This window comes from Balaenoptera borealis (genome assembly GCF_965194805.1).
Source record: "Balaenoptera borealis genome assembly, chromosome: 18".
Classification (NCBI taxonomy): domain Eukaryota; kingdom Metazoa; phylum Chordata; class Mammalia; order Artiodactyla; family Balaenopteridae; genus Balaenoptera; species Balaenoptera borealis.
The window spans coordinates 67330259-67343037 of record NC_138877.1 but is presented as its reverse complement, the minus strand read 5'-3'; the positions used below and the strand labels follow the sequence as shown (position 1 = coordinate 67343037).

General features: G+C 38.8%; 1 protein-coding gene across 3 annotated transcripts in view; it reads right to left on the bottom strand.

Moving 5' to 3' along the window:
* Nucleotides 1-3629: 3629 nt before the first annotated feature.
* IPO5 (importin 5) overlaps nucleotides 3630-12779 on the bottom strand; it is a 40663-nt gene continuing 31513 nt past the window's right edge. The window contains exons 18-26 of one of the 3 annotated variants that reach the window (XM_082366085.1): nucleotides 12646-12742; nucleotides 11275-11447; nucleotides 9851-9962; nucleotides 9710-9765; nucleotides 8549-8671; nucleotides 7269-7488; nucleotides 6461-6689; nucleotides 4985-5126; nucleotides 3630-3752 (exon numbers count right to left, since the gene is read on the bottom strand). In XM_082366085.1, the coding sequence (XP_082222211.1) occupies nucleotides 3672-3752; nucleotides 4985-5126; nucleotides 6461-6689; nucleotides 7269-7488; nucleotides 8549-8671; nucleotides 9710-9765; nucleotides 9851-9962; nucleotides 11275-11447; nucleotides 12646-12742 (1233 nt within the window). In that variant the 3' untranslated portion in view covers nucleotides 3630-3671. Of the gene's footprint in view, nucleotides 3753-4236; nucleotides 4383-4984; nucleotides 5127-6460; nucleotides 6690-7268; nucleotides 7597-8548; nucleotides 8672-9709; nucleotides 9766-9850; nucleotides 9963-11274; nucleotides 11448-12645; nucleotides 12743-12779 lie in introns of those variants that run through there. The other 2 variants (XM_082366084.1, XM_082366086.1) reach the window with 2 other exon arrangements.

Here is a 12779-nt window from a genome sequence, read left to right as displayed (position 1 = left end):
TCCATGGAGTATTTTATGACGTTGTTAATCAGTTGTAAACCAAACTTAATTCCGTCTCTTCAAACGCGTGTACTCACAAAAGCGAACTGACACTGCCAGGCACTGATCTAGGGGCTTCATGGATATCATCACCTCAAACCTCACAGCTGCCCTGTGCGGGAGGTACTGCTGATGGACTGCTTTACAAGTGAGGACGGAGGCACAGAGAGGCTGAGGGGCTTGCAAAGGGTCCAGACTCCCCAGTGCTCCTCCTCCCCCTGGATGGCCGCCACAGGGACCTCCTCCTGCCAGTCACCGTGAGGACGCGTCCCTGGTGACCCTGAGTCTGGTGGACAGAGCCACCCAGCGCTCACAGTGAGTCCAACGGGAACTTCTTCCCCGGTCAGGGACAAACTGCTTCTTTTTCAGGTCGTGGTGCAGATGAGGTAATGGGTGCATTTAGGGGCCAGGCCACGTGCAGATGAGGATCTTCCGACACCAGTCCCTTGGTGCTGAGCAAGTAAAACTGCGTTTCCATCGGCCACTTACACTCGTGGTACAACTCCGCAGCCTCGGCAAAGCTGCTGATAGTTTTCACAACTTCCTAGGCTTCCTCTCAACACCGAGGCTCTTCAGAGAATTTGCAAAAAAAAAAAAAATACTTGATTTTGAAAAATTAAGAGAACTTAAGTGATGACAGCTAACACCATGCCTGACTTCTAAATTCATTTAAATCCTCTATAATGTGGGTACTATTATTATTCCCATTTTTAAAGAGAAGGCAACTGAGGTACAGAGGTTAACCTGTCCAAAGTGTCAGAATGTGTACAGTGAGGTTTTGGAACCCGAGCAAAGGTTTTAATCAGGTGCCAGCCTGTCTCTGTAGTCTCCTGGGACACAGCCACACCCGTTTGTTGAGTATTGTCTAAAAAAGCAGCTAAGTGGTTGTGATGAAGATCCTAGGGGCTGCAAAGCCTAAAATACTTAACATCCAGTCCTTTACAGAAGAAGTTTGCTGACCCCTGCTCTTAACCATTCAACAGCACCATCTTTCACCATGTACCTTAAGACCGCAGGAATGCTGTCAGGTTGTAATTCAAAACTTACACTTTGTACCTATTTGTTACAAAACCTCTAAGAGAAGCAGGGGAACTAATTTTTAATCTATAGCAAATGGACTTGTCCACAAGTCCACTGGACTTGATTTCCATTACAATCTGAATGCTAGTTAAGAGGACAGACATGTGTAAGATCAAGAACCATACAAGGAATCACCGACACACATTTCAGAATTATATTCTGCTACTCTAACTGGAATTTTAAAAAAAAACATTACTTTGTGGAGTTTTACATAAGAACTTAATTTTTAAGTTCTTTTAAGTGATAAGAACTTATCACACTGCTTTGGGGTTCATTTCTTAGAAATGAATAACTGAGCTATAATTTATCTTCAAAGTGTTTGCGTTCATCCACTCAAATATACAACATACATAGAAAATATAATATGCCCAAATATTGTCTAGCAAATGACTGTCAGGATTACAGATTGTGTGAGAAAAAAAAAAAAGTGGGGGGAGAGAGTCAGTCCAGGATGGTTTTAGAGTTAACCGCCCACCTCCCCGTCACCTGGTCAGAAGTTCAAGTGTTGGAAGTAATAATCCAAGCCCACTCCTTGCAGGTAATTCACTTTCTTCTAAACCTTCATACTTCTGGGACTAAGAAAATGAAAGATGGCAGATTTTGGCTATGACTCCTTTGAGGCAGAGGGATAAGAGGAACAAAGTGATTTCCATGGAACAAGCTCAGAGTCAGACTGTTTGATGCAATACTCGTAGGCAGAATGAAGCAGTACTAATTACTAAGTAAATCATTTAGCGCTAGCTGTTATGAGACCAGGTACATGGAGAATGTTTACTTGCTTATGCATTTACTGATGGTTTTGTTAGTCAAACTACAGCTACAGAATTACGATAAAGTTGCCTCTCATTACAGAAATGTCAAACTAGCTTTAAGACAATTTTGCTTTTCTTTAGATTTAGCGTTAAAAAAATATTCCAAATGAGTTATGCTAAAAACTTCTGACACTTGTGCACATAACTTAACCCTCTATGTTACAAAATATCCAGAAAATGTAAGGGCCACACACGATTTTTTCCTCCAGAAATAGCTCGGACTCATAAATATATAATTACTGGCTGACATGCAAGGCCACTAGGCCACTAAATTTGGTACAAAAGGAAAAAAACATGAATTTTCATCTTGTATAGACCAAATGAGGTATTAAAAATGTCGCCCCAGATAATTCCAAAGAATTGTTAGTTTGTGTTACAATCAGTTATGAGTTTCAGGATCATGTCACATCAAGTCTTTAAAACTGACCTTCCTGATTAACTTGATTCAAGTCCAATTACTTGTTTTCCTACTTCTATCCAGAAAAGATGTAGTCAGTCTGCAATTGATTCTTTCAGGGACCTTAGACCCCTCTGATGGGTACATCTTCCTACTTTCCCCACTGATGTTTAAACTTGAAGCTACGAGGTTCTCTACCACATGCCATAAGTGCTTAGGACAGTGCTCTGCAAACACTAGACTCTCCGAAAACCAGGTACCCATCTTCTGACCATACTTCCATCTCAACTTAGGTGAGCACACCACATTTTTAACGTTTTAAGTAGTGTAATAAATTTAAAAAAAGCAAACCTGAATTGCTCCAGTTGTTTGGCATCAGTACACGAATGGGCTTTCCAAACAGCATTCTATCTCAGAAAGTACAGAGGGGTTGAACTACCACATTTTTACTCCGACAGGAAGACAGGATATAAAGTAGCTTCAGATTTCCCCACACACGCTGAGAGTCACACAGGTACCCACTGAAAGCAATGATCTTACTAGAGAAGTCACTCAACGTGGCGTTTGTCCTGCGAGATACCAAAGCTTCTGGGCCGGAAACAAAATGTATGTGAGGGGTATTTGCCCCCAACCAAACCACCTTAATATAATTTATTCTACTTTCCATTCCATTTCAGATTTAGTTTTAATAAAGTAATGCAAATCATTTAAAGAAAAAACCTTTAATTTTAAATTCTGATCTAGGCATAAAATTCATTTTTGTATCACGGTTAAATTCAGTACAAACTATAAAAATGTTAACACTGGAGTTTCAACAGAAATCTAATAAGACCTCTTAGAAAAATTATTTAAAGAAACAACAGCAAGTCATTTACTGCTATGAGGTTAATACATAAAGAAAAACACATTCACACATTTTACTGAATTTATCAGTAAATAATTTTAGCCATAATACTTATCATAAAATTAAAAGTTTAAAAGTTGCGTGTGGTTCCATAGCAATTACAATTTGCAATAAAAATACTAAGCCAAATCTTTTTTTCTAACAGGAACAATGCTAGCTTTAAAACGACTGAAGTTTGCACACCAAATGTGAACAGAGTAGGTGTATCATAACTTAGCTTAAATTAAAGTGGAAGATGGTAAAAACTAGATGCTTTTAACTTTGAATTGCACAAGGAAAATATCAGGGGGGAACAAAATTCAGAGCCATCCTTATTACTTTAAAAAATACTAGATTATTCTTATATTAAAAACATTAAATGAATCAAAGCCAGACAGTACTAAATTTTTACACAAACTTCTTTCGTATTTCAACGTTGTTTATTGAGGAGTGAATGAGACTACTGCCAGACATGCCAACGACACTTCACATTCAAGGGCTGGAAGCTGAAAAGCTTTCCAAACTGAGTCACTGCATAAGCCTTTCGGGGAAAAGAATCGAAAGTGACATAAAATAACATCTTCATGCTTGTTGTTTTTGTCTTCAGCTTTTTTTCAATTTTTGGATCTACTAGTTTGCTGGGTAAAAGGCTTCTTTCTACTGTACAGAAAGACTCACACTCCAATTAATAGAATTAACACTAGATGTACAGCAACTTGTTTTAACACACAGCTAATGCTGAGGAACTGATCTTAAAGCTGTTTTTGTCTTACATCTCCTTATATCTAGTGAGAAAACTTAATTTTATTTCCCTTTCACCTTCACATGGGTGGGTTATACCAATAGAAAAATACTCTTCAGTGCTACTGCAGGGCTCATGGGACTTCCTCAGTGGTGTGGAAGAAATCCACTTAAACACCATCCTGAAACCCAGGGCTTCTCTTCCTGCTGTTGTGGCTTTGCAGAAGAATGGCCTACACACAACTCTACCGTTCTCTTTTGCTCAAAAACAAAACAAAGAAACCTAAACAAAAGGGTAAACGTTTATTTGGAGTGAGTTCTCTGGTGGTGACATTAAGGCCCTTCAGGCAGAGTTCAGGAGCTCCTGTACGGCTGCCTGCTGCTCGGGACTAAGCTGCGCTACGCACTCACTCCACAGTCCTCCAGACGTCTAGGGAAAGAACATTGTCACACATTTAGATTCGGCGAAAATGGTCACTGGGAAATATTTTAATAATCATCATTAGGTAGACTGAAATAATGCCAAAATACCTTCTTTCCAGTAGATTAGCCTCATGAACATCATTGCAAAAGCAAGAAATCTTTTCATTTCTATAAAGTTTATTTCATTTACAGTAAGTTTTCTCATTTTTGCATTGATAAAGCTACACTTTAGCTTTAGGTGACACATTCAAGTAATCTATACACATGAATTTAGGTAGGAAAAGTCATTGGTAGCTGACAGTTTTATTACTATTAAAATCTCATCTTTTTTTCTTCACAGATATGCAGAAAAACTTCTACATAATGAGTATGTGCTAGTCTCAGACTTAAGACAAAGGTTTTAGTTTTAATAAATAATGAGAATATATGGGTAGATTATAATAAGTATAATCCATTTGAGGCTTGATGACAAGAGAATATAAAAATGAAATTTCCTTAGCTAGTTGGATTTCTATTTCCTTCCTCTAAATAGAGAAGAATATGAAAAAAAAAGCCAAAACCAAGTAACGTTTTTAGTTCTTCTTCCCCAGTTTAACCAAACCAGCTTACCTGTACTTGGCGAACTACATTAGCCAGACGTTTGGCACAGGGATCTTCATGTTTAATTGCCTCATGCATTTCTCCTTCTGCAATTATACTGAATATTTTGGGCAGATTGGTATTGTTAGGGCCAAGAACGATTGGGTGATTGCTGAAAAAAGAAAGAGAAGAAAACCACTGTAAATGAAAATTATAATAGGAAATCACTCAAGCACTCATACTTTTCTACACCTTTCCCCCAACACTGAATTTTGTTATTAGGTCTTTATACAATGATTATGCACTCACTAAAATCAACTGCCTTTAAATTCAGTAGGAGGAAAACCAGCTAATTTTACTTATTAGCTTTTCAGTTTCTTCCCATGTAAATTTTATATATATACATATATATGTATATACACATATGTTAAAAAAACCCCAAGATATTACTAAGAACAGTTCCTTAACACAAATTTTATTTAGACACTGCAAAATGGTTTCTAAAATAAATCTGAAGTTCAAAAAGATAATACAGGCATTCTAAATGTAAGCCGGGAAATAAGCTCCAGTCAAGTTTGATGGAAAGAAACCTAACAGTGAATCTAATTAGAATTCCAGTCTTTTTCATTAAGAAAATTCCAGAGTAGTCATTTCCAAGGGAGAAGATTAAATAGCATGATGGAGAACTGGTCACTTCAGAGGCAGGAGCAGGTAAGGAGTCTCCAGGATGGCTGTTACGTTCCTTAATGGTGATGTCCTCCCTGTGAAGACTCCCAGTATTTGTGTGAGCAAGAATGTAAACAGGCATGAAGGAATATAGCCATTGGCCTGTTTCTACAAACTCCAGGAGATGAGTGGTTGTAGCCCTTGGATTTATTTATGAACTAAAAGGAGTAATTAATAGTGCCAGAGCCCGGATCCAGTACCTAGGGGAACTTGGACTTAGAAAAACAGACCACCAATGAACACGGCTTTGATTTGATAGCTTCTATAACCTCCAAGGTTGTTGCAATTCTTAGCTATACTCACAGGCACAAAATAACACTATTAATGACAGAGGTCTGGGGCCAGATCCTGACTGCCCGTCTGGTATATTTCCCTTATACCACTGATTTTTCAATCCAAAGAGAAACACTAGTATTTCAGAGGGTCAAATAATAGTACTAACAATGTTCTTTGATCCCATTCTACTAATGAATGGTATGTCAATTATACCTCAGTAAAGCTAGTGAGTGAATGGATGAATGGATGAATGAATGAGTGGGGTGGGAGACAGAACAGAACCTTCCTTGAACATCACATTCTATAATGATCTGTTGAACTGAGTTCCATAAAGAATAACTCAAAACTAGATGTGCTTATACGGCACTCTTAACTGTGATACGGCTTCTTAGCCTGATTTATAAAGACGGCACTATTATAACCTACACACCTGGAAGCTGTGCACAGGAAGCACCGCGTCACGGGAAGGGAAGGAAATAAGGCCTAACCTGCCCCATTTCTTACCTTTCAATCAGGTCGCAAAGATAGTTGAAAGTCTGAACAGCTTCTTCTTTATCCTCATGTAGTGGAAGCCAAGACAGCCAATGTGGGAGGACTTCTTCAACGTTCACACAATCAGGCTTGAACTTCATAATTTTCCCTACTGCCGAGATGCAGTTCTCCGTAGCATTGATATTTTCTTTGGTCTTAGAATCAGCAGACTGAATAACTCTTACCAGTAGTGGAAGTGCTTCTAAAAAAGCATTTGAAAAAAAGTCATTTAAAGTCTCACATTTTCATGCAAATGCCCATAAATATTTCTTATCTTTGGTCCACTTATGAATTATAGTGAGGCAATGTTCAAGTGTAAGAAATGTCTGTTTTTGTGACTGCAGAGCCAGCCACGGGGAAAGGGAGGCGCCCTGGCGTGCTCAGAGCACCTGCACTCCACTCGTCTACCGGCCCCAATAGGTCAGCAGCCTCCAGATTCACCCTCCTCATCACCTCGGTGTACTGCAGCTTCTGAAAGCCGCCCCGCTATATTCCTGCGCTGAACTTACAGGGACCCCAGTAGGTTTTGAAAGTACACCCTCCAAGGCCCAGACGGACTGCACCCTGGGACTGGGGCGAGGAGGCTCTGTCTCCACCCAGGTCTCACTTCCATTTCTATGAGAACAGGGTGGTGAACTCCTAAGTGCTACAGTGAGGTGTCTGAAAAAGGAGAAGAGAACGAAGCAGCGTATGTTTGCGGGGGCGGGCGGTGTGCGGGGGGAAGCAAGGCAGGGATAACAGGGACGCCTGGGATGAGACGCACATAGCGTAACAGAAGTACCTGTACAAAAAGGACGATAGTTGTCTCCGCCGTACTGTGCCATGACTCCCAGGCCATACGCAGCTGCTTGCCTGACTTCTGGGCTGCTGTCACATGTGTATTGGAGCATTGGCCTTATGAAATATTCTGCATATTTAAATGAGGCTGGACTACAGTGTTCTATGACATCATCAAAGATGCACAAGCCCCACTGTCTATCTGGCCACGGTCTATGTAGACACTACAAAAGAGATACTCTTTTAAGCTTTGACTATTCAGATGAATGTGGTGCTGGAGTTTTTATGGCCAGCCACTTTGACAGACATTACTGTGGCAAATGTTGTCTGACCTATTGTTTCAACAAATCAGAAGACAAGTCACTGTGTATTAGTTAATAAAAGACATGAACTAATGGAACAACAACAAAAAAAGATCATAAAGAAACACTTATTCACTATAGGCTGTCATCTTACATGGATATTCCTGATATAGGTAATGAAAAACAACATAGCAACAATCAGTTCTTGTGAATAACAGCCCTCAAATTACTACATAGATTTAATAAAGTATAGGTTTAAAAGACTTGGGTGATTTGTTACAGAATTCCACAATCTGACATTACCAAGTATCAGGAAGAACTGACAGCAGCAGCTATGTATATACATTTACTTTACAAAACAGATAACAGCAATGCTGTATTTAAAAAACACAACAACAGTAAAAGCTGCAAAGATTTAACTTTATAGTACTGATTCAACAGGATGTCATATGTGCCTAAATCATTTAAAAAAAGATACTGCAGTACTAAATCTCATAAAACACAAAATTGAAAGCCAAAAAAACCCATAAATATCTGATGATTGCTTATAATTTATAATACATTTTTAAAATTGAACATATAAGGCTATCATCCAGAATCTATGATTGCTGGTGGTATATAATAAGGATCAAAACGGAATTTTCTAGGGTCTACTGAAAAACAAAAACTTGCAACCATTTTGTTTCCATTTGTTAATTCAGCAGGGTATAGATAATCTGAAATAATAATAAATCAGTTCTATGCCTTCAGACTGTATTATAAATTAACTGAACTATGGAAAACCTAATCAGTAAACTTCAAGCATATACTGATGGAGAAAATATCCAGGGCAATGCAATAAACTTGGTAAATTAAAGAGGTACAGTGGAAACCATGATTTCTACGATCCATTCTGACTTGAAAGTGTAAGTTTTCAAATGCTGTAAGGAAAGATTTCCAGGTCAACTATCTAAAATAATTGTCAAAAAGAGGTAACACTTACAATTAGGTTGACAATTAACGGAAGCAGCTGTTCAAACCATGGTAACACTTTTTCCTTGTAGCTACTGAATATTGAGTGTAAAATGTCTGACACTTTGGTCAGAATATAAACATCATTATCATCCTAAAAAAAACAAACACATACATACCCATATGTATTTAAAAAGTATCCCCACTATTATTAACAGTAACATTTATTATAAAAAACATAAGAAAAGTACAAAATTAAATTTCTCTTCATTTTCTTAAGGGCATAGCAAGAGTCCAGAGACTGAGGTTACCCCAGTGATGTCTCTTGTCTGGCTATGGAAAGAAAGGAAGGAGTGTGGTAAGTATTGCACTTACTGCAAATACTTTTCTTGGAATATATTTAAAATATATGGTTGAAAAATTAACCCAAATCTCAAAGATCTGAAACAAGAGTGATTTTACTTTACTATTTTTTTGTCTTCTGCAAGAACGTTTCTGGTTTTGGAGCAGGATGGTGGGGCCAGTTATTTACATCCCTGGGAGCAACGTGTGCGTCAGCATGCGAGCACCCTGCAGAGGACTGGGATGACCTGCACGTGTCAGCACCGGTCCCCCAGACGGCCACATGCCACATGACAGACCCTAAACACACAGCTGAAACATGTTTGATGGCATCAAGTGGTTTGATGGTGACAGAACTGAGTAACAATGTGAAGAATTATGTCAACCACTGCATGTATATTATTTATGGGGAAATGTGCACAATTCTGTGGTCCAGTGGAGGGACAGCTGGTGTTACATAAAGATCTGGCCTTAAGCATGAGATTGTCAACAGTGAGGCTGTAGGCAGTCATTTAACATCTGAGTTTGAGTTCACTATCTTTAAAATGGTGAAAGCACCACCAAATATACATGATTGTTGTGAGAGTGTAGAAGAAAAAACGAGGTGAACTCCCAAGTGCTTTCATATGTGAGGTCATTGCAACAAAATGCACACAAAGCATCCAAAACACAAATCAGCTAATTTCAAATTACTTATTCTCTAAATTAATAAATGAAATACATGTCAGATTTTTCTACTAAAGATTAATAAGAAGTACATCTTATGAGAAGTCAGATAAATCAGAAACTTAAGCATTATCTTCCAGATGCAAATGGTCGTGTAAATTAAGTTCTAAATGGAATAATTTACCTCATCTTGTAGTGATTCTTCCACCTGTTCATCATAGTCTTCATCTTGTCTTTTAACTAAAACACACCCAAATAAATGTCTTTAAATGGTCGCCAAAATGGTCAAGGATTACATTCAGAAATAAAAGCATGGAAAACTTACCTTGCCGCAATTCTTGATTTTTAAAATGTTCTTCAAGTTTAGCTTTCAATATACCTCCCAACTCTTCAAAGTGTTCATTATTAAGGCATCCATCTCCCATGACTTCAATGCACTAAAACGAGGTTGAGGAAAGAAAGCAACTCATAAGGTTTAAGTGTTTTTGGAGTCAAAAGTTAAACTCCATTAAGAATCAGGTGGAGGGACTTCCCTGGTGGCACAGTGGTTAAGAATCCACCTGCCAATACAGGGGACCGGGTTCGAGCCCTGGTCCGGGAAGATCCCACATGCCACGGAGCAACTAAGCCCATGTGCCACCACTACTGAGCCTGTGCTCTAGAGCCCGCGAGCCACAGCTACTGAAGCCCGTGCGCCTAGAGCCCGTGCTCCGCAACAAGAGAAGCCACCACAATGAGAAGCCCGCGTACCGCAATGAAGAGTAGTCCCCACTCGCCGCAACTAGAGAAAGCCTGTGCGCAGCAACAATGACCCAACGCAGCCAAAAATAAATAAATAAAATAAATTAAAAAAAAAAAAATCAGATGGTGGTGTGAGAAAAATTAACATAACTCAGTACCCTGGAAAATTAATGATTAAATGAGTAAATCCACTTGGTTTGTATTTGCTACCATACCACTATTTTAAAGAGAAGAATTTAAAAAATATTTTTCCTTTAAACATGTCCTGAGCACGTCTTAAGTGCCAGGAATTATGGTGGATGCTGTGGATTCAAAGATGGAAAAGACCAGCTTCTAAGGGGCTCAGTTACCACATGCGTACTCTGTACAAAGATGGCACTGGAGAAAGGCTACGCTTGTGTTACAGGTGGAGGGAATGATACAGGCAAAGACATGGAAGCATGCGTTCTTTGGAAAAATAAAAGAAAATCTGAACTTCAGGAGTGTAAATGGGGACAAATAAAGAATTTTTAAACCAAACTGCGGAGCAAGCTATGGAGCTGTGAGCAATGGAGATGACCAAGAATATGGGAAGGGGAGTGACTCAAAGAGCAAGTTAATGCTTGAGGAAAGGCGAATGAACTATGAGGAAAAGAAGGAATGGCTTCCGGAATAGACCAAGTGAAGCTATTTCAATAGCAAAAAGAAGAGATACGGCAAAAACAGAAGGGAATTTAGGGGAGAGAGAAGAGGACAGAAACTAGACATGACTTGGATGATGACAGCCAAGTTTCTGTAGTTGGATTACCAGGTAATGATGATGGAAACTAATGAAGACCAGAATACAAGAAGAGCTACTCTCGAAAAGAAAGAAAAACAAAAAGAGTGAAAGCACCAAAATATTAAACATTTTTGGTAGAAAAAGAAAATTTTCTGTTACAGCATAAAAAAAAATCCCCCCATTTATTTAGCAAGACTAATAAATGGACACACAATCTTATACATATTCTTGAAGAGGAAAATATTTACCTTTGCAAAAGAGTGCATTATTTCTGAGAGGACATCTGAATCTGGTTCTGTGCCAATGGCCTTGATTAGAGCGTCACACATAAAATGCCACATCTGTGTGAGATACTCAGGACCACGAACTCTTGCACATTCCAGGAGAAGAGGCATGGATTCTGCTGCTGCCACTCGAACACGTTTTATTGTTAAGGAAACGTACTCACTATCCTTAGATTACATTTAGTGTAATCACTATCCTCAAGACTGTGGCGTGCTAGGCAACTTCTGTTCATCTAAGACTGCTCTCCAAGAGCTTGTGTTAAATATAACCTGTGTATAAAAACAGAAGTCTCCCTGTCCCCAAGACATACCTCCTGTCTTTCCGTCACCTACAATGTAACAGGAATGAAGGCTCAGATGTAACCCCTAAACATAAAAATGACTGAGGAAGGACCTGGGACTCTCACAGTATGTCTCAGAATGTACCTATCCCCAAATTTGAGGTAATGCATGTTTCTAACAAATGCAACTGAAGCAATGACTTTACTAAAGAAAACTACTGAGGATCTCTTCCTGAATCAGCCTCTTCAGTTTTCGATAAAGATGAGTTGCCTCTCCCTATCTAACACCATTTCTAAAATAAGGTCTTGAGACTTCCTCTTAAAAATAATTCTGCTCTGTCTTCAGGCATTATGGGAAGTCTGCTGGGCAAAAGCCATCTTCTGTAAAGGATGCCGCTGCAGGATACTGCACGAAGAACTACAGCAAAGGGGCTCTGGAGCCAGACAGATCTGGGTTTGGGTCCAGGCTCTACCATTCCATTGGGCTGTCATTTTTTTTAACCCATTTACGAAAGTGTGTGTGTGTGCACGAAATGGCATAAAAACCTACCTATACATATTAATTACAACTACCATTACATTGAGGAGGAAAACTTTCACACAGATTTACCAAGAGACATTTCTCCCCAGAGGTATTATCCACATTTGAAATGAGCTATATAGAAAGTTAAGTGCTATATAGAAAGTTAAGTACTATAAGTTGGTCTCTAACTTGTTAAAAGGTCTTGCTTAACATCACCAAAAGATAATCGGGAAAAGCAGCAATTATACACAACCATAAACATTTGCTAATAAAATAACAATCCTTAAAGCTCTTCAGTGCTCCACAGAGAACTGTCAACTAGAGGATAGTTGACATTTTCTTTTTCATGTTTTCGGCACAAGTGAAACAAAGGCACTTGCAAAGAACCAAGTTTATAACTTGAAACCACTGTCAGTGCAAACAGAATACTGGTGATGTACACTTACTTTGGTTAGCACAAAGTCTAATACTTCAACAGCCTACAATTTAAGTAAATCTAGAAATGTTTTCTGTTCAAAAATTATAGGATATCATCATGGAAATAAAATTTCAGTAGAGGGACCATGAGTTTCACAACCTGTTCCGTGTACTCCACAAAGCCTTCTTTTAATTCCTTAGCATAGCAAACCTGAAACCAAAGTATTTGAAGAGAAAACAAGACCCAT